This window comes from Molothrus ater, chromosome 11, assembly GCF_012460135.2.
Source record: "Molothrus ater isolate BHLD 08-10-18 breed brown headed cowbird chromosome 11, BPBGC_Mater_1.1, whole genome shotgun sequence".
Lineage (NCBI taxonomy): Eukaryota > Metazoa > Chordata > Aves > Passeriformes > Icteridae > Molothrus > Molothrus ater.
The window spans coordinates 15,340,180-15,366,816 of record NC_050488.2 but is presented as its reverse complement, the minus strand read 5'-3'; the positions used below and the strand labels follow the sequence as shown (position 1 = coordinate 15,366,816).

Genomic DNA, 26,637 nt, shown 5'->3' with positions numbered 1-26,637 from the left:
CCACCTGAATGGAGGCCAACACAAGCAGAGCTTGAATTGTCCCAGAAAAGTCTAAGAGGACAAGTGTGGTATTCACAGTCTCTGAACAGAGAGAGGCATAATTCTTCTCCCAGGATTTTTCCTGGGGAAGGTAGTGAGAAGCTCAGAGAAGAGAAGAGAACAATTCTTATCTCTACTTGCTGCTCTTGTTGTTTTGCACATGTGGAATGTGTTATGGACATTGTTTACCCCAAGTGATTTGTTAATTGGACACTGGAGAAGGTTGTTGTGATTCCTTGGCCAGCTGGGTCAAAGCTGTGTCCTGGCTGTCTGCAGACAGTCACAGGTTTTTCTTTAGTATCCATGTAGTATAGTGTTCCTTAGTACAGTATCTCTTTAGGATGTAATTTAGTATACTATTAGTAATATAGTAAAGCTGAATAAAGCAATTGTTCAGCCTTCTGAATCATGGAGTCAGAGCACATTATTCCCCTGTTTCTACAATAGACCAGCTCAGCCAGGGCTACCTGCACAGCAAAGACTGACATTTGAAAGTGACTCTCAGTCTCTTTCCAAGACATCTGTGAGTTACAGAGAGCCAGTCATTCTCCATCCCCTTTGTCTTAAAGAAAGTTTAATAATAATTTAGCTTCTTTTGAATCTACTTCCAAGCTAGAGGCCAGGCCATCTGCAGTATTTTCACAGGTGACAAACTGGATTAAAAGCACACAGAACACCCACTCTGGATTCATTCACTTCTTCCAAACCCTGGTAATTCAAGACAAAAGGGACACCAGATTTACTGAGAAGCTGCAACCTGCACACAGACATGCCAGTGAAGTAACTCACTGTACACAGGGAAAGGGACAAAGCACTTCCTTTTCTTTTGTGCTGTCCCCTCATTTACAAGAATGTCCTCTAAGACATCTGCTGGAGTCCTGTAACAGGAAAGGAAATGGAAGAGCTCCAGTGGGAACTCAGGGGTTTCTTTCTTTTTCCCATGAACTGAACATTATGGAATTTTAACAGATGTTCTACTTGGTCATAGTTAATAAAATGAATTATGCAGGAATTAAAAATCTGGCTCCATTTGCCTATATAAGATCTCAGCAGCAGAACTCCATTCCCATTTAGGAATTCTAAAGGATTTGCAGTGGATTTATAGTCTGCTCCTGCCTTATTATGAGATGGCTGGAAATTTTACCAGTTAACTTTTCTCTGTCGTGGAAGATGTGAATAAATTTACCTGTTCATTGATTGATCTTAGTAGCATGATCCAGTTTCCACAGTGCTGCACACTGGTACACTACAGCCATAGGAAGGGGCAATTCTCACTTGGATTTGCTTTGGAAATGACATCATGGGAATTCCACATCATTTCACAGCCTCTGATTTCTGCCATTTATTCAAAGTCTCATTGAGCAACCTAATAACCATACTCCCACTTTGTGCTTTATTACAAAAGCCTTCCTCTTGGAGCACAGATGTCTCTGTCAGGCTTCTGCTGCCAACAGAATGATGCACTGTACCTCACCTCCCCTTCCATTTTAGGATTAGTTCAGTGTAACTCCATCAAAGGAAGATGTAAAGACCAAAATGTAATGGAGATGTGAGAGAAGAGGCACCAAAAAGGTGAAAAGAGTCACAGCCAAAACTTTCAAGCCTGGAGGTTCACTCAAAGTTATTTCCAAAAGCATTATGTATTCAGCCATCTTCTTTCTCTTCTAATATCCATCTGCTCAGAAAACATTCTGAGAAGATGAAGGGGATAAGTCAGAGTGAGAATCAAAACTGAAGGATGAAACCTTGCACCAGCACAGCAGCTAAAGCCAATTACATGGAGCAGAGTAAGGCTTGCCTGAAAAGATCTTCTACACCAAAGCAAGAAGATGAGGCTTCCACACCACACTCCATTTATAAACAGATTTATTTTCACTGAAATTCAATCAACTGGCAAGCAGATCCCTGTCCAGAAATCTTCTTGATATAATACACAAAATTTTATCCCAATACAATAGCTAAAATTAACCTTTCTTAAACACCAGCTCAAGAACTTTGCCAACACAAGAATATAATCATCTGAAAAGCATCAATATTCCCAGCCTCTTCCAATTTTCTTTTAATGAAAAATCATGTATTGAAGACTCTCTATCCAAAAATTCCCACTCCATTACAACTAAACAGAGGGGTTTATGTAGGCAGAGAACCAAAGCATGTAAACAAACCTTGTAAGTATAAAAGTCAGCTGGAATTAAGTACCACCTGATATATGCTATGTAGCTACCAGGATGTGTCTAATAACGTATTAATATAGATTTTTATCTGAAAATAAAGACCCTAAAGGAAGAAGTGTACTCAAAGAGAAGGAAAAATACCAAGATTAAATGTCAGGCTTACAGCAGCTCCAGCTGAAGGTGCAAAAAGCTGTTACTCGAGTGGACATTGCTTTACAAAATTTAGTGTCAGAAAAATGCAACAGTCTTAACAGTGTTAAATTCAAAGTTATTTTTTTCTTTTTAAACATCACCTATGATTTGCTTCATTTTTAAGAGAAAGCACATTTCATTTAGTAGTCACTTATTTCTCATTCTATTGGACAGATTCTTCCAAAAAGCAATACTTCAACTGAAATCAGTTCTGAAGGATCTTTTATGAATATACATAATGAAGAGGACTCCCATTAAATTTCCAACAAAGTGTTGCCATTTTGAGTAAACAAAGTTATCTCAGCAGGGTCACACACTGTGCCATGAATATGGTCTGCAAATTAATTACCACCCTGACATATGCCAAAACAAATTTTAAGGAGAATAGCACACAGTAGCATCCATGTGCTTTATCTACCTGTTAGTATGCAAAATCTGTACTCAATGGGATCTAAATTTATTCATTTATTCAGAACCCCTCTGAGAAATCAAAATGATTCGTATTCATTCGCCTTTTTTGCCCATCAGCAAATGAAATCTGAGTGAATAACACATTTAGTGAGCCAGAAAATAAGTACAGGACAAAGCTGTGGTGGGGGTTACATTTCAGAAAAGCAGGTGTCATCTTTGCACAAATAACTAATTTTTTAAACTCTTAAAACTGCTACAATAAACTGCAGTGCATTTGTCAGCACTTTAGGAACACTAAGTTTGGTGTTTCTTGTTTTAGGTAACACCCATCTTTATTCTGTACTTGTAACAAGAGCTGGCCAACACAACTGTCCTGAAAACAGTTTTCAGCATGAAGCAAGGCTTCAAAAAACAGAGCTATTGAATGAAGATTAAAAAGCCTCTGCAACTGGCTTTATTATCAGTGGCAACACAGACAACAGAACTGAGCCTGTGTTTAAAACAGAAGAGGGAAGATCCAAACCTACCTTTAGGTATCCAAACCTAACCTTTATTCACTTGAGTTACATAAGGAGACAAACCCACACAGCACGTCCAAAATGTCCCATGGAGAGCCCCAGAATGTCCCTGGTGCCCTTCCTGGAACCCAGGCTGTGTCCAGCCCCATGCCAGGAAAGAATTCCTCCCTGTGAGGGTGGGGAGCCCCTGGCACAGGGTGCCCAGAGCAGCTGTGGCTGCTCCATCCCCAGTTCAAAGCCAGGTTGGACAGGACTTGGGGTAACCCAGCCTGGGATAGTGGAAGGTGAGGGGTAGAACAAGATGGGTTTTATGGTCCCTTCCAACCCAAACCTTTCTGTGATTTGATGTTTTCCTAGGAACCAACTGATCTCTCTATTTCAGGTACACATACATCATGCAATTTCTGTTTTGTCAAAAGATGATCTCCTGGGATCTGATATTGAAACAATTTTAGACAGGGAGTTTATCAGTAGGTTTTTCTACTTATTTATAAACTCCCTTCAGTTCACACAGTATATCAAGCACTTCCATGACACTAATCCTGGAATTCACAGTACATTTATAAAAGATTTTAGTTTAGGAACTATTTTCTTCTGAGTGGACCAAAATATTTTTAGCCCTATTTTTTTTTTCCTAACAGTGAAATACTTCTGATTTAGAGTTAAGTAATGCCATATCAAATCTACAGACTGGGTGACTAAATGCATTTCTTTCACACATTAAAAAAAAAAAAAGAAAAAAATTAGAGAGAGCACAATCCTCTCTATATACAGATGACAAATAATCCCTTGGCATCTGCTGACGAATATATTTAAAGAAAGCCTAAATCTGTCTGTGCTAAACTTGGCCTGATGCCACCAGTTCACCATTGTTGGCATATATAGTTCACATGATGCAATCACAAGACTTGAGAAAGTTTCCAGTACTTTAGTTTATGGTTTTCCCATGTTAACATATACCTTTCCATCCTTTTTCAATTCAGCAGCAACAGAACTGGGAGACAGCATGGCAAATGAATTTTTACACGACTCAAAGGTTTGCTTAGTGCTCATTATCAGTATTCTATTGAAATTACAGGCTGGTAACTTACCTAGAATGAAATAGGCTGGGATTTAGAGCTTAAGGTTAGAGCACCTGATCTCAGCTGTACTATTATCTCTTGTTAGAAAACTGAGGCAAAGGAAGCAATTGAAAAGAAACCAAAATAAAAGAGAAAAAGACAAGTGTTTTACCTCTCTTAATACGGTGCTTTTATAACCCCGATAAAGGCCTTGAATACCCTGTAAAGCAACAAAAGAAAGCATCATCCAGGGGGAATGAGTTTGTCAAAGACCACAATTTATTGGTGATTATGAGGCAAGCATTATAGCCCTAAAGTGTCACACCTCAGCTTCAAATTGACTGTATTGATTATAACACTGTACACTGTATTCCATTATTTACAGTGCTAGAGGGTTTTATTTTCACCTCCTTAGCCTTGATTCAGAGCCCTTATCAAGACAAATGTTTTGTATTTTTAACCAGCTGAAAATACTCAAAACAATTAAAACTCATTTTATAAGTGCATATAAAATTATGTTGTTTATTATTATAGGGCACTTAATTCAAGTGTTTGGCAAGGCTTATGGTTCTCTAGCCAGCTATATGGAAAGGGAAAAACATATGGTTTTGACAGAATCAGCTTTTAAAGCAGAATCAAGTCACAGAAGAAGGGTGCAGGGTTATCACAACAGTTTCCATTTGAAAGCAAATAAAAATCAAGTGGATCATTTGAAGGTCATATTTATGTCTTCCTTTCCCTGGGTTTTACACTTAGAAAATGTATTATACTATTTTTCTCCACACTGTTTTTAGAAGCCACTTTCTCTTATGGAACACAGCTTGAAAATCCCCCCTTGTGAAACTCTGCTAAAACAGAAATGAACAGGTTTTCACAGGAGGGACCAGCAGAACTCCTGAAAAGAAGACAAAGCCCCTTATTTTTCAGAAGTAACTAATACTAAATGAGCACTCATTCCCAGAACTCCTCCTGGCTCCTCCAGAGCCTCTCTGAAATCTTGCCTTTTGGTCACCCCCTCCAAATCCAGCTTCAAAAACTGGGAACCATTCACCAAACTGCACACAGAGACTCCATGTCCTGCTGCCCCAGACAAGGACTGTTTGCATAAATACAAGCAGAGCTTTGGAATCTGGAAGCTAAATCCTTTTTTTTTTTTTCCCATCATCTTCAAATGTAGGTATCCCATATAAAAAGAGGAGAAAAAAGAGTTGCTTGAAACATGTCCCAGGTGGAGGTGGAGGCTTGGTTTCCTCAATCATAACATGCCAATCACTTTTAAGAGCAGAACAATAGATGGAAAAGTGCTGGGAAGGCCCAGAACTGAGATAAAGTTGTAGGAATGCTTCTGGACATGTATGGCAGTGAGTGGGAAGGATGAAAATGTTGAGAATTTTGCTCTGAACTCACCTCATGGTACAAGGTGTGGGAGAGGATCCGGAGAGTGCTGGAGGAAGGAGAAACCTGGGCCCTCTGCTTGACAACCTCGGACGGAACCCGGATGAGACAGGCAACCTGCAAAAGAACCTGGGGTCAGGCAGCCAGGGCTGGCTTCTCCTCATACAGCAAACACTCCTTCCCAGAACACAAACCTGGCAAATGGGGAAATCAGGTTTGTCATTATAGGGCTTAAAAGGTGTCCCATGAGCAGCTTCTGTATTTGTTCTGGGAGCCAGGTACTTTCTGATCATAAAGTTATACTAACAGGAACATGGAAGCACCCTTGGCATTTTTAACTTCAAAAGCAGCAGTAGAATTGATTTGAGAAAATCACTGATAAAACCAAAATTTGAATCCATCCTTTCTGTTGGCAGTCACAGGAATTGACTGTTCCCCCCACGTTCACAGATTTAAAGTGGAGATTCAGGACTACAAAACCAACAAACTTCTTTCTTTGGTAATTCCTTTGTGCCCTCTAGTGATAGCAGGAGCCATTCTGATCAGCTTTAGACATGACATATTCCAAGGTTTACCTTAAAATACCCACCATGCTTCATTCAAGGTAAGGCATTGGATTGATCCCTTCCTGCAGAATGAATTTCCTGGACTCTACAGCTGGATGTAATAATGTGGCTGCTGCCACAAAGCTCCAGCTTTGCTGAAAAAAAACAGGCTTGGATTTTAAATATTCACCTGCCACTTTGGCTTCAGACAAGGGTTAAATTAAGCTTGTGTGCACATCATTTCACAGAATGAGGGTCCTGAAGTGTGGGAGTTACAAGCCTCTCATCTCTCTAGAAAATGCCTATTAATCAGCACTCAAAATTAGAAGCAGAGTTTGTCTTCAGTTGGCTCCAGGGATACTTAAAGCAGTGATGGGACTGGTGGCAAAACACTGCAGACCCCATAGGGCTTTGCCAGATTTTTAGCCTGCCTTGAGACCATTCTGTGCTAGGCTCAGGAATAAACTGTAGCTCCTAGACACAAAAGTGATCACAGAGTGCTTCAAGTGCAGAGCAGCCCAGGTGAAAGCTGTCCATCTGAAGGGGCAAACCAAGCAGCTAACTGGGAAATCCATGTGTGCCAAAGAAAGTACAGGAATTCACTGGAGATTGCACAGACACAATAACTTGAGTGGTCATTTGTGGGTAACACAGTACAAGGTTTAGGTTTCATTTTCACAAAGACACCAAGAAAAAAAATGTTATCCTGTTACATTCCTACAAGTTTACTGGACAACAATATCCAAAAGTCATTACAAACAGATCTAACTCCATGTGCTCTTCAATTCTCAGGGTCAAAAATAACAAGTGACCCCAATCTGTCAAGAAAATAAGAACTGTCAAGTTTTTTTGATAGTTCAGCATAAATATTTATAGAACTTCATGCTTCATAACACTCCATGTCCTTATATTAGCTTTTTATTCCTTAAAAATACAGAGGCAGGAGGAAAGCTTTAAAAAGGCTGGGATGAAAACAATCTAGTCAATCAAGAGCAGACAAAGAGCTCAGCGTGGCTTCCTGACATCTGGGGTGCTGCAGTTTTGGCAGGAGAAGGGTGGCTACAAAGTAATGTCTCCATTTCCCCCTGACTACTTGGGGTACATTTCATTTCAAATTAACTTTGATGTTCCTTCCATTTGAATCTGTGCTTACAAGGGAGTCTGTGGCTGCACAAGAACAAAAACAATGATTACACTGTGCTGTTCTGAAAGGAAATAAGGGCTCATGTCACCTGGGCAGTGCTGTCAGATTGCTTCCATAGGGCACTTCTGGAATTCAAAAAGCCACGAGTTGCAGCTGCCAACATCAGACTGCAGGGTGACATTTTCACTGTGCTCCTGAACTTACAGCCTTGTTTGTTCCTACACATGCACCTTCCTGTCAACAACAACCCCTGCAGGCTTTTGATGTGGAGAACAGGGCTCTGAAGGGAAGTATGCAAGATTAAGTTCACATGTATCTTATTAAAAAAGTAACAGCCTGGCTGGTGGGTACAGAAGATCTCAATTCTACCTCTCTCTGATCCCAATCACTGCAGCACCTCCAGGTAATCCTGCCAAAGGTAAGAGAACACAATGCACCTCTCCAGGCTTTGCTTTCTTGGACAAGGGTGTTCAAGCAGCACCAGTAACACTGCACCTAGAGAGCCCACACTTCAATTTTCAGGTGTGAAAGTCGTGAGCAAAGGCCCAGGGAGGGTGAGGGATGCAGCGTGCAGCTGTCCCACACTTTTACCTGCACCCACCACATGATTAACACAGACAGAACTCACACAGGGTGCCCAACCAGCTCCCCAGTCACCCAGCAAGAAATTGCTTTTGAATCTCTTGGCTGTTCACACAGCCTGTTGCTTGACACAGAGGAGCACAATAGAGCCCACCAAGCTCAGGCCATTCCTGCTGGATTTGGGGATGACCTGGTGACAAATCAGCTCTGTGCTGACCATCTGCAGAGCCATGAGGAGGGCCCAACAGTGGGGGCTCAGCCACCCCAGCTGACATTAGGGCATCAGGCAACAGCAGCACCCCATTGGCTGGGGCCATGCTCATTTTCCCAAGCAAACTCTGGAGCCAGGGGCTATTCCCATCTTTTGATGGGAGCAAAAAGACAGAATAAAGATCCTGGGAAAGTTCAGGTGCTGCCCTGTAATCTCCTTCCTTATCTATCAGGTCAGGTAACACAAAGTCAATGCACATGTATATACACCACAAGGGCAGGAAAACAATAATACTGAAACAAAAGGCTCAAGAATTTTCAAATTTAAGCCATATGGAAACCTGATTTTACAGCTACAAGCAAAGTTATTAATAGTTTACAGAGCAGGTGTGCAGAAATGACAATATTAGCATCTATACCTTTCCGGCTTTTTAATGCAATGACCACTTCTGAGCAAGAGAGTACTGAATTTCAAAATCCTTGTCTCAAATCTTTACTGGGTCAGAGGGTGACTCCAGTATTTAGACAAAAACCTAGGTGCATTTTTAATTTAATTTTAATTTACTGACTTGCATTAGCCAGTCGGGAACAAAAGCTAAAAACAGGTGTATTTCATTAACATTTATCTATGTATTGCTAAGACCGAGTATGTTGTGATTAAATTAAGGTAATTCCTTTCCTCTGTCAGTGAGGGAAAGCGTTCTAACTTTCGGGCACTCCTTGCACGAACCAACGCTGCCATCTCCTGGTGGATTTGTGTTGGAACCAGACTGTCCTGGCTGCTGTGAAGAATGACCAGAGCAAATAAAGTCTCCAAAGTGCCATGAAACTTTATATATACACCGATTTAAACAGTTTGTTCCAGTATAAATGTGGCCGTAGCAAACAGAAAATAAGATCTGCTGTAAATAACACCAGGAAAAAAAAAAATAGCACCTCCTCCCAAAGCCTTTCCTATGGGCTCACCTAAGTTTACTGGAAACACCTGATCTTAAAACTGGAACTTCTGCATAGGGGCCAATCCCACCTAAAGCTGGAGCAGCTGTTCAGAATCAGGCAGATTCATCTAATTCAGCACAGGGGTACCCAGCACTTTTCTTTGTATAATAAAAAAGAACAAAGTGGTCACGGTCCTGCTTACACAGAGGCTCAGTGCAAAGGGACACTGCCAACATCTTCAGAAAAGAACACAACAACTCCTGGTCTTCTGTGCTATATTATGATCCAAATATTAACATATCTTATTTGGATTAACAGCCTTTTCCTTCCACCCTCTGTGCTCCAGGAAAAGTGTCTTCCCCCTGGCTGGATTTGTAGGGTTTGGTAGAGAATCAAAGATAACACAGAGATTTGTTTTTAGGCACCTCCACTCCAGTTTGACCACTAACCCTGTGAGCTGGGCACAAGGTGTATCCAGGAGCATTTGGAAGAGGACAGAGCAGGTGCCACAATGGCTGTTAAGGGCTTAGGCTGGGCATTTAAGCTGGGCTGGTGCACAGGTTTAAGCACAGTTTTCCTCAGAAGCAGGGACACAGCTAGTACAACACTTTGAGCTCTGCAGCTCTAGGGAGAGCAGCTTGAGGAAGCATTTATCTCATTTTTCTCCTCCTGCAGCACCCTGCACAGCTGATGATCTGACTCACACACTCCCAAAAGCTCCCACAGCCATCGAGTCTGAGCACTTGTTATCTTTAATAAGAGACAGGCATTAGCCCTGCTCTAAACCCACTGCAGCAAGAGCCTCGTTTGTGGCACCTGGTGAGCTCCTGGCTAATGAGCTGGACTGTTCTCTGCACTCAGCTTAGGTGAGCATCAAGACCAAATATTTTTCCACTTATTAATTAGCCAGCCATTCTGCTCCATGGCAGGAGAAGGGCAGCGTGAGGACAAAGACCGGCTAAGGAATTTGTGAGTGGCTGGTGATTTAGGAACCTGCACTCAGTGACTCTGAGCAAATCTCTGGCTTGCATAGATCAGCCTACATGAAAATTTAGTACAGAAACATGGAGTAAACTCCAGAAATCTTTTCTTTTGATGCGGTTTTAAACCCTTTAGAACCATTTCCTAAAGGATTTTAATATTTAAAGTTCTCAACAGGATGTTAGTTTTAAGGACTTTATCTGTCTAGGTAGGCTGGGAAGCTTTAATTGATGTTCACCATACCAGTTAAATACTTAACACAAAATATGCCTGGGGACGGTTTCTCTTAAATTTCATTTGCATAAGTTTATTCCTAATCAAATAAAAATACAATTGATGACACTATAAAATTTTGCATCCAGAGAGCAGAAACTTCAGGCTAAACCTCCCAATACCTGTGCAAGATAATCACTAACCCATTAGGGAGGAAAAGCTGCTGCACAAAAATGACAACAACAAAGATGCTATGATTTATCAAAGGACATATGTTTAGGCTGCAGTCAATCTGCTAACAAAATCCTAATCTCTCACCCCATTTCTGAAGGTCAGAAGGATTGCCTGCTGAACAGAATGTAAAATAAGCAAGAAAAATAGAACAACTCTAAGACCCCGTTCAAAGAGAAGCAGCAACAAATTGGGGTTTTGGGGTTTTTAAGTGTAACCTGCATTAGCCCTGACCATACTGCTGCAGACAAAAGTTACCTTGGAGCTCAAGTTTGCTTTTTGTTTCTGGGTTTTTTTTAATATAAAAAAAAGCTGCTTCCCAAATAGATTAATATGTCATAATCTCAGTGTATCAGTTTCTATGTCAGATGCTCCCTTCCAAGTAGGAAGTTACTATTTTTAATCTGAAACATGAAAAATGTCCTTTTCCCTTTCTCAGATAACTGAATTATTAAAATAATAGTCAAGTTTAAAACTGAAAGGTCTTAAATTGCACTGATTTCCATTGGATCTGGAGAATAAAGGGGAAATTTCCCTCTTGGTTCACGTCAAAGACTCTCAACAAAACTTGAATTCAGCACTGCAGCTTTCCATGCCTCTCCAAACCCTGTAAATTTATGCTTGGTTCCTCAGCTCTCCCTGGGATGCCCCTCATCAACAGAAGGGAAAAATGACTGCAATATTATGAGATTAGCAAAGTATTTCATCCTCCAAATAAGTGGCTCTAACTGTGGTTAGAGCTCTTGGGTTGGAAACATTTGCTAGCAGGGATCATGAGCTGTGAGCTGCAGAGGGAAGATGAACTGCCTCACCCTTCCCATCACCAGAAAAATGAGCAGAAAAGAGGAGGAACGTGAAATATCCTCATATTCATATATATGATTTCATATATTCCTTGGACAGAGCACCTGAACTGCTGCAATCACAGACCCAAAACATTTCAACCACCAATAAACCTTCATCTAAATAACTGCTGCACTTTTGACCAAGACAGAACAAAAATACAAGTTTCTCTGGTCAGTAGCTCACTGTGGGTCACAACTGCAGCTGTGAACAAATCCTTCCACACGTGCTTGTCAGCAGGCTGTGCCAGCTGCTGGAGCACAGAGAATGCAGAATGGAAGAGTTAACTCCTGTTTTAATGAGGGAATTGTCTCCAGGGATGACAGAAAGTGCCCCCTGCATGTCCTGTCCACTGTCTTTAAATGCCAGCCCCAGGGAAAGCGTTCACCTTCAGCACAAAGCCTCAGAATATGCTAAATCTTATTTTCCCCCCCCCCACAGCACAGAGTGCCCTTCCTGCCCAGTGAAAGTCATCCTGTGTAAAGCTGCTGGGGTCATCAACAGGTGACTCCACTCCTAATTTAAACCCCACGGAGAGAACAAGTTTTGACTAATGGGCTCTGGATGGGAAAGTTTAGACAATGCCAAGCTCTTTGTCCAATCTTTTCCTCTGACTGACACAACCAGGTCTTCATTAATTTAACTGCAGTTCCCCTGTATGCTGGCAGGAAACATTTCTTCAAAGAACAATCTCACCCAGCAAGATCCCTCAGATCTCAGCACCTCCCAGAGCTTAACAACATATTATTTCAGAGAGATGAGACCATTCACAGGGACCAAATGTCACAAGCATTTGGAAAACTGGAATTTCTGCACAAACACTTTCAACTTCCTCCACGTTCCCACCTTAGATGACTTTACCTGGAATCTGCAGAGCTGTTTTGCAGATTTATTTCATCCTGTCATTTCAAATCTATGACAGCTCTGTTTTATTCTTTCCCAGAGCTGCCTCCTTCCTGCTTCAGAGCATCATTTGCAGCACCACACACTTGTTCCTTCACAATGGCCATCTTGGCTGAGCCTTTTCACCTCAGCTGCCTGAAATCCCCAGCTGGGATCATCCATCATTTCAGGAGCCCTCTCAGGGCTACTGGGCTCCTGCCCCTCTCAGATTTCCTTCCCCACACATGGCTCTTCAGTTGCCCAGATCCATTCCAAGCAAATCCTGCTGTGGGTTCCCTGCCTACCTTTCCTTCAGCTGTGTCAGATACACCTCAGAAAACTTTTGTCCTCCAGCACTGGGAATTTGTGCCAAGCTCTGTTCACAGCAAGGAGAAACTCTTATTCCAGTTACATCAGCTGACAGGCAGAGAACAGGGAAAGTTTGTGAAGCTGACAAGGCTGACACTAAAAACAGCTTTGCAGAAGTACTTCTCACTGCAGATGTTTTTAAAGTTTCTGTGTTTTGCGAAAATCAATTGGTCTTTTAACATTTAAGCAATGTAGAGTTTTGTTTCGTTTTAAAACTAGACCTAAAACTTACCAAAAGTAGCCTGATGTTACACACCTCTTGTACTCCAGCACAAGCTGTGTCCCAGAGACTTTGAAGTTCCTCAGTACAATCACAAGCAGTTGGTTTAAACTCAACCAGCAAAATCAGGCAGCTGAATGACTTGAAAAAAAATCTTCCTTAACCTGGTGGATGCTTGAGTCATAAATTACTACCACATTTCAAGACAGAAATCCTTAAAACCTAAGAAAAATAGACCCTTAAGTCAATGTACAGAACCATCTGCATGATCCAATCTATTCCAGCAACACTTTCACCATGAAAGTCTGTTAAATTTATTTTAAAAGGCTTAAGAAACTCATTAAATCCTGCAGCCAAACCATTCTTTCAGCAAAAGCAGTGTGGTGCATCCCATCCAGCATAAAACTGTGTCCAAGCAGCCAAGTGGGGTCAGGCTGAGTTACAGGAGGACAGACAGTAATGAGATTCCAGGCAAGAGAACACAGGCAGTATTTTCTGAAAATACATTAAGTCTCCTGCTGAAAGAAGGCTAGTATTTTGCAATTTTCTCGCTCTCTTGGGGTTACATTGGCCCAGAATATGGAAATTTCAACTACATTTTATTAAGTATTTTTCCTTTAATTGATATCTTACTCTTTCCTTCAGCCCTTTCACTTAAAGAATTATGGGCTTGTCCACATATGGAGCTATTCAGAGTTATTCCTGACACACTCTGTATAGAACATTGCTGAAGGTAAGTTTATTCCAAAGTGTCTCAAACATTTCCAAAGCTGACTGGTACAGTAAGTCAGGAAATCCATCAGGAAATACTTTACACTTATAATACTTTTTAATCCAAATTTGCTTTCCTCTGAAGACACTCTGAGCTACAAATATTTCTAAAGCAACTGATTATCAGCCCTGTGATCAAAAGACATGAAACCACCATGCTGTACTGTAAAGCAGCATGTTCTCTAAGCCCTGAACTGAGCAGGTTACACAAAGCAGTGTGGGGAGAGCAGCTGATGGAGAGGATGCACTATGTGCAGTTAGCATGGAGCACACAAGAGAAGATCAGTGTGGGTGGCTGGCTAGGTATTTGACAGTTCTTAATTTGCTATTTCAGCCTCTAATTGTATGATGAATTTGTTGGCAGCATTTGTGGATTCATGCCCCCATTCATCTTTACAACCAATTCCCAACCGCTGCTCCGAGTTTCCAGCCGTCCTCTGCTCTTTCTCCACTACCTCTCAAAGGCAGCAGTCTCACCTTCCCAACCATCTCCTAACCACTGCTTCTGCATAAGGATTTGGCAAAAATCCTACAGCATCTGTATTGCAGACCTGACCTCACATAGATTCATGTATGAATGTTTCAAACCCCACCACAACTAATTCAGAAGACCACCTACATTGCTGCACTCCCCACCACTGCTCATCTTGCCAGGGTTGGAGTATTCCCTTTCTCAAAGCCTGTGTGCAGCCAGATTTGCACAGCACAAAAGGCACAGTCACAGCTAAAATGACAGGCACTGATCAATGAAAATAGAAAAAAAAAGTTTCAGTATTGTGGGAAAGGTCCCATCACACTTTGACTGCTGTCATTTGCACACAGCTTATGAATACTATGATCTGCCAGCACATGCCACACTGGTTGAGAGCAGATAGGATGCAAAGCATAAAATGCAGAACAGTTTTGTCCATTTATTAGTTCAGCTTCTAGAAAAGGGATAGCAAAAATATTCAAAGCCATTAGCCCAAAGTCTAGACATAAGTACTTTATCTCTTTGCTGAACTAAAATCAGCTCTCCCCAAAGTGTCCAACTTTCCTGTTGAACTGAAAAGTCACATCTTCCAACACTGCAAGTTTTAGAGTTTGAAATACCTAAAATCTTAATTTCATGTCTGATGTGAGTGGCTGTCTTGTCTCTGTTAGATTGGGCTCTTGCAAGCTGATCTTCCAGAGCTTATCATGCTGTAAAGCCCTGGCCAATTATCCTGCTGGAGATTTTCATTCCATTACTCTGCGGATTTGTCTGACTCACGCTTCTGCCTTCTCCTCAGAACAGGCATTAATAACAACTTTCTTCTCTGACCTAGCCAGTTACTCTCCTGGAATCCACACCAATAGCCTTTTGGAGATTCCCCTCTTCTCTGAAACTGAAACTGGTTAACTGTTTCAAACAATGCTGCCAGGGCAGAGGGATGAAGTGGCTGAGTGATGGACAGAGATAGACAAGAGTGTTGTCCATCATGTCTAAAATGCCTCTTTTTATGCAGAAATAAAACCCCACAAGCATAAAATAAACATACACTTTCCTCTTTTGTTTGAATTAAAAGCACACTCAAAAAGTCATTCTACAGAATCATGATTTGTAAAACTGTAAACTTGCTTGTATGTGAGCTTGCTTCTTCTAAGAAACAAGTTCATACTAGAAGAGAAGGGTAAATGAATTCCCCAGAAAGATAACTCCTGCATTAAGAAGTGTTCCTATTTGATACATCCCAACAGCAGATAAAAAAATTCCAAAGTTATTAATATGAAGGGTCAGATGTAATCACAGATGAACCACACACTTTGCTCTTATCACAGAAGTACCTCAAGTGGTAACGCACTGGAATTCCAAGTGAGTTTGGAATTTCACCTTGAAATACCTGTCCTCACCTTGCCCTGTGCAGTCACCTGATCCCTTCTCCTCACTGAAGTGACAAATTTTTGAGCTTTTCAAATCTCCAGAGTTTTAATCCCAAAGTACTCTAGAAACTTGCACAAGGACAAAGGCAGCTCAATAACCTCAGCTGGTGAAGATCCAGAGCAGGGTCATTGCCACCAGCTGCCAAAAATATAGGACATCTCCCTCCCATGCTGGTCCTCAGTCCTCCCCCTCACTTCCTCTCTGAAAGTCAAGGTGGCTTGCTGTCTTGCAAAGTAGAGAAAAAAAAGAAAGACAATGTCATCAAAAATAGCCAATCAAGAACAAAAGATAAGAGAGAACCCACAATTTACAGGCAACAACCCAAAACTTTCACTAATATCTTGCAAAGCCCATATTGTAACCATAACAATATCTAAATATTAGATGGAAAAGGGCTGTTGTCAGCTTCCTCCTCTGGAATGTGAGTCAAACAACTTTAATCTCACCTCCATGGTAAAGCCAGTGGGATGGAAAATTATCTGTGCTGAATCCAAATTAGCTGTGCTGAATCCAACCCGTTTGGCACTCCTGAGGGAAATCTCATTGGTCAAACAAGGACAATCCTAAACTTGTCCCATAAAACCACATTTGCAGGGGCTTGGTAGGAGAGGCTCAGAGGGGGAACTTCCATTCAGCAAAGTTTCTTGTAATTAATACACACACTCATATTAAACTGACATTAAAAAATCTGTACAGTTAACTCTGGGCCTGCAAGACACACCTGGTTACTACTGAAAATGGGCACTAAGAGCTTAAAAATGCTGCTCCTTCTCAGAGTTACTTATACCACCTTAGAATATTAAAAGTAACATTTCAGAACATCTGGTTTTCCTTCCCACTCCCTATGATATCACGTTTTCCAAGCACATTTGGCAGCTCACTGTAAAGATACGGGCAGACTAAACATACAGGGCAAAGCAGAGTCAAGATGAAAAATTCCAAATTCCTGGATGCACTAAGTGTGTTTTCTATCTCCAGATTTCAGTTACACAAGTGGTATAATAAGCGCTTTTCCCCTACTGCCAACTCATGTATCCTTCAACCTTCTCCTTCCTTGATGAGATGATACAACATGTATCTGCCCTCTAGAGTTTTGGATGTGCCTTTGTAAGCAGTTTTTAATATATTATGGGATATTCAGAGTCTCTATACAGAGAGATTCAGTTATAGAAAAAAAATAATTATGCTTGACAAGGTGAGATTTTGTGTGCACTTTTCTTTATCTCACTCTGGAGATGAGATTAGCTTTCTATATTCCTCCTGCCTAAAAGGAAACAAAACAAAACAAAACACAACACTGCTACAACCCCTGCCTTTTTATTGCTTGGCTTTGTCTCTCCCAGCCTGGAACTGGAAAAATGGACCAAACCAGCTCCAGGGACTGTTTCTCCTGTAAATTTCCACAGCCTGTAAACAATACAGGAAAGTGGCTGTTATAAAAACTAAAAGTTCCCATTTGACTGATTTCTCACGCATTTAAGATTTGCACAGACTCACATTTTATTGGTGCACAAGAAGGTTACCTGACTCATTTATACTCACCAGTGAGTAACAGCAAACCTAGAAATTCATCAACACTTTCTTGCTCTAAATTCTAATTTCTCTGTTTTGTAAAAAAACAGTGTGGAAATACAGAGCCATGCCTTAAGAATCCCAACATGACAGTCTTTGGCTTAATGCTTCACATTGAGAAGCAATTTAAATCATGAAGTATAAAATGGAAGAAAAGTACATATTATCAAAAAGACTACTGACAAAATAATAGTCCCAGTGGTTATGCCCTGATTGAAACTTAATGATTAATCAATAAAACTGTAATTATAACTTTCACCCTGATGCAATTTGGACTAGTTTATGTATTTCTATTGCTCAACTAAGACTTTACATAAAACATACATGAGAAGGTCTTGCTTTGTGCTATTGTATTAGAGATTTGTTGTAGCAAATCTCTAAATAGCTATCTCAGTTATTTTAGAGCTTAGTCCTCTCCTCACACTCATCACTCCAAGAGAAGAAAAGCCAGCAAATGAGGTGGAAAAAAGCCAGGAAAATTAGGTGGAAAATGGCTGTTACAACATGATAATTCCCACATGATAAAGCCACTGGCATTTCAGTGGCTACCATTCCACATTTCTGTATAATGGCATATAGAGTAGTCAGAGCCAAGCACGGGGGACAGCCCTGAGCAGCTCATTTACCTGTGCTGTACCACCTCTGCCAGCCCCAACATGAAAGCAGCAAGTGCCTGAGCTGTAAAGGTCACAGACCAGCCCAGGGAACAAATGGCAACAGGCTCTGTAGGAAGGAGTCATCTGTAGCCAACCGGGCTTTGGCTACTGCTGATTCAATTTCTTGGCTGTAATTTTCTACAGGATCCTCACAGGCACAGGGAAGGTACCATGAATAACCTATTCCACAAAGAAGAGACTTTCTTCTGGTGGATTTTATTGCAAAGCACTGGCACCTGTTCATAAGCCCCATTGTCACTTTGCTTGATTCTGCAAATAGCACTTGAGAAGCTCAAAACACCTCCTGGATCTGCTGTTCTATGACACATCAGGCAAACAAGGAGTTTTAGGGCTGTGCATTGGTGGTAAATAACCTCCTGCTGATTTCTAACAGCCTTCAGAGAATCTTCATGGAAATAAGTTCTGTGCATTGCCTTAAGTTAGAAATTACAACTTGCCAGCACAGGCTCTAACCAAGCTCAGGAAGAATCCACCTGAGGCAGCCACACAAACAAATCCCACCCAGCCCTGCCTCTATCACCTTCTATCTACCCCTACCAGTATCTAACCTACCAGGTTATAAGTGCTGTACTCATCTATCTTCATGTACTTGGTATGTTAAATTAAGTTTCTTGACTAAATCTCATTCAATCTAATCAGTAACATTTCCACAGAAGAATAAAATTGACTTGGGTGTCAAAGCTGATCCCACAGAGAGCAGGGAGAGCTGAGCTGCTTCCCATGGGAAATAGCTGTGCTGTAGTAGTGAGGCACCTGGTGTTCAGCTGAAATAAATGGCATCTCCACACCCCTGGGAGCTTGGGACCAATATACACCAAAGCTAAGCCCACCCCATGGGAAAGGAAAGAAAAAAAGTCAGTTAATAAGAGCAGTAAATAGTATGGAACCACAGACACAACAGATTCTTCTGCACTGTGCCATCAGCTAAGTTTGAGTTGCAAAAGAGCCAGAAAAGCCTGTTTGTCTCCATACAGCCCATTTCCTTACCTCAAACCTGCAGAGACCACCTGCTCCCCATTTTATCAGGACACACTGTGCCAAAAACAGGAGAGCAGAGGTGGCCAAGGCTGGCAGGAACAGCCTGGGGTGTTCAGAGCTCAACACCCAGCCCCAGACACTGTGCCAACAGTGAGAAACCAGGCTGCTGTAAGAACTGCCACAAGATATGACACCAAACCTGAGCTCCCATAACTGAATGGTATCCTCTCCTCCCCTGGACACACAACAGATGAATTTCCTTCTTACCACTTCCCCAAGGGAGGCAGCCACCATGTGTGTTGCAGGGGACAAGTAAGATGAAGATCCATGGGGCAGCACGGATTTCACATTTTCGTAGGTGATAAAAAAAGCAGCAGCTGAAATTCAAGAACACATGCAATCATTGCACTGTTCCTCCATCACAGGGCTGTAGTTAAAATCAGGGTATTTTTACACCAAAACAGTACAGCAGTATCAACAGAATCTGTGAGAGAATTCCTTCAGGAGTTGATGCTTCTGGCTACCCCGGCAAACCTCCCATTAATATCAAAGGTGTCAGGACTCCGGGCCACTTTTAGTAGGGAGCTACAGAAAGATGAATTAATTAGCCATGGATGGCCAGCACATTTTGAAAGACTGATATCTTCCATATCCATAAATAGAGTAGAGGGATCATCTCTTGGTTGAATTGAATGAATGGTTCTTTTTTTGACTAGGGGAGGAAGGGAAGAACAATCAATCAGTTGATCAATTGAAATGAAAAACAAACCCAAAAAACATAAATTGATACAGTTATGTTATCCTGCAATGTACAAAACTGTTTCAGTAGCAGTTTATTAATAACTTCTTCCTAGCTGTTGTCAGTTAAATATTTTGAATTTAGCTCCATAACATTTTTTCCAAGCTTCTGAAGGATTTGTAAAAGTTCTGTGCAACGAACAAGAAATGCACAAAACTAAACTGAGCACAGCAACTTGAGCTGTTTATTCACTGTAACAGTCAACTACAAAGGCACTTACACCTTAAGGGTTATTCCTTTTCCTAAAGATAATTTCAGTTCTCTGTCATATGTTGGAAAGATAAAACTACAGTGCAGATTTTGGAGATGTAAATACTGAAAAAATGACATGTCTTGCGGGGGAACATATTTTAATTGTAGAGAAGGGCCATGTGAATTGCCTTCTACTAATCAAAAGATGCTTATCACCTCAAAAGGAGATAACAGAGCAGCGAGGATAAAGAACTGAATTTTTTTATATCACCTTATGAAGGACATCAAACATCTGAAGGTGTCAGTGGATTTGTCAGCAAAGTTCTCCTAACATTTACAGCACAGATTGCTGTTTTTTTCATCCCTCCCTACAAAGACAAAATGGACAAATGCATGAGGAATTTCAGATGCCTTTTCTCTGCAGGGACTAAAGGTATCTACTTTTGTAAAGCCTTAGTTTCAAAAGTATTCCTGATGTCTTTACAATATAAGTATTGCTGTTTCAGGGAGATGGGCAGAGCATCCCCAGGGCAATTAACTCAAACACCTGCAGTGCTCAAGCACTTGGAAATTCCATTCATTTCCAGTGCCAAGAAAGAGTGGGTCATGACAAAAGTGTTCAGGACAAGCAAGACACAAGCACCCAGAAGTGCTTTAGTGTGCTCCTGTAAGTAAGGACAGGCTTATATCCAGAAATGCTTCCAAGGAATTAGGGTTGCTTTCCAGAGCAAATCTGCAGCATCCTTCACTCCAGTCTTGCTCAAGTTTGCCCAATGCTGCAATTCTAGAAACTGCTCCTCACAGCTGGACATGGACTCAAAAAATCCAGGCACCCACAGGAGAGGAAGCCACAGACATGAATGTCCTATGTGAGACAAATTACTACTTAAAGAAGACAAAGCACAATCCACAGAAAATTTACCATTTGGAAAGGATCCTATTGCAGTGGAAGGAACACCAGCATAGATGCCACGAAAACCACCAGCTTTCCTAAATCCTTGAGGACTCTGAAGTCTTGTTTTTACAGTATCCAGGGGAAAAAGGATCAAGTCAACACACACACCAGCAACTCCACCAGCCTACACGACAAAACCATGGAGAAAAGTGAATTAATATTCTCACATAAGTGGTGCTTATGTGAGTAACTGAGGCATGTGTAACCCAGAGCACTGCTGACTGTGTTCTTCCTGAGGTTAGTTTATAAACTGATAGTCTTACACACAACTCAACAGCTTCCACAACAAAAGAAAGTAACAGATATTACAACTTTTAAACAATTTTTAAGGTATTTTCAAAACGGTCTTGGTGTTTTGAATAGTGCAGTCAAAGCAATGCAACACTTCCCCATCCATAGAAAAGCCAGACAGTGGATGTCACTTTTGAAGAGACAGCACAGAATGACCAACACCTCCAGCAGCTGTGTGATAAAATCAGGGAAAAACTGAAGCAATTCTGCTCCCCACCTTAGGCATCTCTAGAAAGCACATCCACATTTTTCCAGCATATGTTTTCATTTAAAGTGTTCACACTCCCTCACTGCCTTTGTCAAACAAAGCCTAAGATAAGCTTTCTTTTTTCAGATCTTTTTTGATAAAATCCGAGAGAAAGCAAAAATGGTAAATCATTGAAAGGTTTAGATTAGAAAGTATAGTAGAGGAAATGTATTGTACTTGAATATCTGTACTTGAAAATCTGTATATAGGCTCTGCCCTGGGAGGTCCTGGTTGTCCTTGATGGGCTGCAGCTGTGGCTAATGAAGATAACTGGGATAAAAGGGGACAGGTTAAGCAGTCAGGGAGAGCCTTGAAGGAGTCCTGGACTAAGAAGGAGCAGCATGCAGAAGAAGGAGTCTGTGCTGTGAAGATCTATGGCCACAAGAACACACTGAGGAGGTATGGGACTTTAGAAATCTGATAGCAGCAGTATGGGACTCTAGAGATAGAACAACAACAGGAAAGGACCTTAAAGATCTAGCTCCAGCCCCCTGCCATGGGGGACACCTTCCACTATCCCAGGTTGTCCCAAGCCCCATCCAGCCTGTCCTTGGACACTTCCAGGGATGGGGCAGCCACAACTTCTCTAGGCAACCTGTGCCAGGGCCTCACCACCCTCAAAGTCAATAATATTTCTCTAAAATCTAATCTAAACCTACTCTCTGTCAGTTTGAAAATATTCCCCCTTGTCCTGTCACCACGTGCTCTCTCCACCTTTCTTGTAGACTCCCTTAAGGTACTCCCTTAAGGAAATCATATTAAATGAGTTTTCAAACTCATAAAGGGAGTACCCTTAAGGTACTCCCTTAAGGAAATCATATTAAATGAGTTTTCAAACTCATAAAGGGGAAGGGTTTTATCCAAAGAATTCATAAAATAAAACCCTAAAAAATTGATTCAACTAGGGCTCAATCTATTCCCATCACCTGTGTTCCTAGATGACTGGGATTTTGGGGTTTTTTTAATTACCCCATGACATGGCTGATTGTAGAAAATAATTATTTCACAATAACCATGAGGAAAAGGCTGAAATAAACAGAAAAACTGATTCAAAAGAAAACACCATCAATAGTTAACATCAATCCATTATGAGACATTATTTAGCTGCAGTGCTATTCAGAAAACACAGTTTGAAGGCTACCTCATATAGATCCCAAGAAACAGCTGCAGAGATTTTTAACTCTGCCTGAAAACAAATCACATGTGTGTGACACCAATGATTTTTTTTCAGGGTAACAGAGGATTCAGAGAGGTGTTCACTATCTAGCACTAAAGGTTTAATCAATAAGTTAATTACTCTTTTAATCTAGTTGGCTATTTTGAATGCATTGATTCTTCTTCACTCTTTTTCATCAAAATCCTTATCTGCTCAAAATAGCATTGATCAGATTTAATCTGGCCATCTGTTAAAACATGAATCAAAAGTTACTAATTGCTTCTTTAAGTTCTCAAAGTTCTGTATCTTAAATGTCATTTAAATTCATGAGGTAGCTAACAGAGCACCTGCCAGGGGGTGACAATAGCTGTGTGTTTGCAGTAACTGCAGAAAAGAGAAATGGCTTTTGGTTCATCAGGTACCCAGCACACATCTCCTTCCCCAGCTGTCAGCAACAGCAGGGTTATCAAAAGAACCTTCACCAGGAGCTGGAGGGGGATCAGAGCTCACAGGACTCTGCAGCTTCCTCCCAAGGGAAGTGGAGGGGCAGCTCCAAGCTCTGCTCCCTGATCAGGGACAGGGCCCAGGGAGCAGCTGGGGCTGTGCCAGGGGAGCTGGGGTTGGGATCAGGGAAAGGTTCGACCCCAGAGGTGCTGGCACTGCCCAGGCTCCCCAGGGAATGGGCACAGCCCCGAGGCTGCCAGAGCTCCAGGAGGCTTTGGACAGTGCTCCTGGGCACAGGGTGGGATTGCTGGGGTGTCTTGGGCAGGGACAGGAGCTGGGATGGATGACCCTTGTGGGTCCCTTCCAACTCAGGAGATACAATGACCCCATAAACACCATCACAATGATTAAGCAAAACCAGGACCTAATTCCAGCTCATGGAGCCACGACCTCACTGCTCACATGCATGTGCCTCAGAGCATTGGGGGGCAGGCAGCTGAGCTCTCCTCTGCTGCAGCTTTCCCCAAGGCACCACATCCCTGATTTTCCACACAGAACTCACTGGCTGTTTCCAGTGGAGCTGTGGTGACTGGGCTTTACCCCCTTGCTGAGCCCACACATGGAAAAGCAGCTTTTAGGGAGGGCAATGCTTCACAGACAGGGCCAGGAGCTCCCTGTGGCTCTGGAGTGGCTGCTGAAGCTACAAACTGTGGCCGTCCCTGAGCTCAGCTCACCACCTTGGCAATGCCTAGGCAGGACATCTGCAAAATGTGGAATATGTAATATTTTCCAAAGTAAGGATGTTTCTTGATGTTAGGGCCTTGTAACTTTCCAGCCTGATCAACAACAAATTGTTGAAACACAGGAACCAACAGGCTCTATGTGATGTCCTGTGTTAGAAAGCCAAAATACTTGTCAGTTGAATTGCTAATTTCAGGGCTCCATATGTTTCAATAATGTCAGACCTAGAGGGAGGTTAACAAGTGCTGGGGAGAAGGATGTACCACTGATGGCAGACACAAAGGATGCAGAATTTATGGGCCACAAGGACATTTGGCAGAACCCCAAAGAAAAGGAAGAAATTAATAAAGACAGCTCCTCAACTGAGCAGATTCAGCTCCCATTGGGTAAAAGGGAATTCCAGCAGGGGCACATCACAGGAAACCCACTGACCTAAAGGATGAGAATGACTGAGCCTGTGGATTAATTGCCATGGCAAGCCAGAGACTCATTAGCCAACACAAGATACAATACTAATTAATAAGAGAACCTGTGCAACTTGTAGCCAATGAACATTAATGCTTTTATTCAGCAAAGAGCAGAAACAGTGAAAAGTTTTGGTGGTGGCAGTGCTGGATTTTTGTGGATTTGCCAGCCAGCAACGCTTTCTGCGCAAAGAAAATATATATACACATACACAGGTATGTATATATATATAAGATATATATGTGAATATATGTGTGCATATATATGTGCATATATACATTATATAATCTATATTATATACATAATATATACATTATTCATATTATACTAAAATATATGTATACATACTATATATAAATATATATATAATATCTTAAAAATATAAAAATATATTATATATACACATATAATTTATATTCCCTAAAAATACCTCTACTCTTGCACACCGGGTATAACAGCCTATTTCTGGCCCACTCGCTCACTCACTCACTCACTCACTCACTCACCGCCAAGGCCGCCCAGGACTCCCGCGGCTCCATGCGGGGCTGGCGGGCCGGGATCAGCGGGGCCCGTCCCGGCGCTCCGGGCCTGCCCCGTGCGCGCAGATGGGCGCAGCCATATTGGCGTTCCGGCCCGCGGTCACGTGGGCGCGGATCTCTCTGCGCATGCGCGGGGCTCGGTGCATGCGCAGGGCGGGCAGTTCCCAGTAATTAGCGCTAATTAGCGCCGAGCGTTAATTAACTAGCTGGTGCAGAGATCTGCTAAAATCGGCAGCAGGGTCTGTAGCACAGAGGTGATTTGCACCTCTCTGCTTCAGGTAGCCAAGATTTTGTTTAAAGATTATATTAGAAGTTTTGACTGATTTCCAGGCTCACCCTGAATCCTACATGTCTCGTGCTTTTTGCATGTGGGTTCAGTGTTTTGTAGTGATCCAAACTAGTTCAGGTCCTGCAGAGGTACTCTGTGAAAAGGACTGGGTTCTGTATGTGCTTCCAAGACATTTGTAATATTAAGGAAAAACTTGCTACAAGAAAGAGAATATACAGGGATGACAAACAATTACTCTTACAGAATATAAATGAGGTGTTTATTCCTATGGGTTTCTCTGGATCTGCATTGAAAGGCACTTGAGACAGTATTTAATGTTTGTATTTAATTTAATATAAAATAATATTATTTCTTATCAGTAAAACAGTCTCACAACCATGAGTTTGGCAGCTTTTCATTAGCAAGGCACAAAATGTATCTCTTGTTACAAAGTCATTTAAGACTACACTATCCAATTAAGAACTGCTACCTAGATTATTTTCCTTTTTACCCAGTAACTGATCCCAAAGAGCCCACAATGGGGACTTTTCTGCCCAATTACAAAATGCCACCCAAACCCATGAAGAATAAGTAAAGAAGAACAACCTGCCTCCACCCTAAAACCTCCATCTTGCTTCGTATTTATTTCTATATTTTAAAATCTCAAATTCCAAGTTTTCCACCCTGTGATATTACTCACTTCTAACCAACTACACCCATAATCCAGCACTAGCAATCAATTTTGGAGGCCTTCTTCACATCCTCAGATCAAATGCAGTGCTCTCTTGTGGGTCTGTGCCTTTCAGCACAGAAAGTTTACAATTCTCAGCATCCAGGATTCCATGAATTCCCATGCAGAGAAGTGGATCAGCTGTTTCACTAGGAAAGGTCAGGTTTTTATGTGTGTCTTCCTATGACACCCATGGGTGAAGCTTTTTGAGAGCAGTTTTCTAGAAAGCTGCTGTTCATTTCTGAGCATCTGAATGATATCTATCTATGAATATATTAATATATTGAATATTAATATGATATATTCATATATGTGAATATATCAATATGTATGAATATATATTGATATATATATATATATATGATGATATATATATCTCAATATCATTGTACACGTGGTTATACCGCCACCTGTACAAATGGCCAGTGCTGCCAGGATTTTATAATTCATGGCTGTGTTATCAGAAAGTGATGGTTTTGGGCCATCCATGTGAAGCTGGGAAAGGCTGCCAGGGGTTTGGCTCTCCCCATGGTTACACACAACTGGAGGGAGTACCACAGGGTGGTGGTCGCCCTGGTTGTCCCCCTGGGAATGGGTGGTTGTCCCACTGGGAAGGGATGGTGGTCACCCTGGTTGTCACAATGGGAACAGGGTGGTGGTCACCCTGGTTTTCCAACTTGGAACAGGAATGGTGACAGCAGCTTCATGGCAGAGCAACACAGGGGAAAGGCAGAGCAGGGAATCAGCAGGGAAATTCACCCCCAAAATAACAAGCTGGCCTTCACTAAAAGGAAAGGTCACTGAAAGCCACTATTTGAGAGCTGGGAGGGGTTATAAAGAGTGAGTTGGATACACTCATTTTTGAGTTGGAGGTGACTCAATGCTTCTGCAGCTCCAAAAATTCCTTTTTTTCTAAGGAAAACAGTGCAGGAGAACAATGTGGATACTTGCAGTGCTTTC

At 41.7% G+C, this 26,637-nt stretch overlaps 1 protein-coding gene across 3 annotated transcripts in view; it reads right to left on the bottom strand.

Annotated features, from left to right (window-relative positions):
* Positions 1 to 24,761, bottom strand: part of SLC25A26 (solute carrier family 25 member 26) — an 84,697-nt gene extending 59,936 nt beyond the window's left edge. The window contains exons 1-5 of one of the 3 annotated variants that reach the window (XM_036391331.2): positions 24,647 to 24,761; positions 20,764 to 20,920; positions 19,118 to 19,227; positions 5,803 to 5,907; positions 4,568 to 4,615 (exon numbers count right to left, since the gene is read on the bottom strand). In XM_036391331.2, coding sequence (XP_036247224.1) covers positions 4,568 to 4,615; positions 5,803 to 5,907; positions 19,118 to 19,227; positions 20,764 to 20,920; positions 24,647 to 24,679 — 453 coding nt within the window. In that variant the 5' untranslated portion in view covers positions 24,680 to 24,761. The remainder of the gene's footprint in view (positions 1 to 4,567; positions 4,616 to 5,802; positions 5,908 to 19,117; positions 19,228 to 20,763; positions 20,921 to 24,646) is intronic. The other 2 variants (XM_036391332.2, XM_036391334.2) reach the window with 2 other exon arrangements.
* Between the last annotated feature and the right edge of the window lie 1,876 nt (positions 24,762 to 26,637).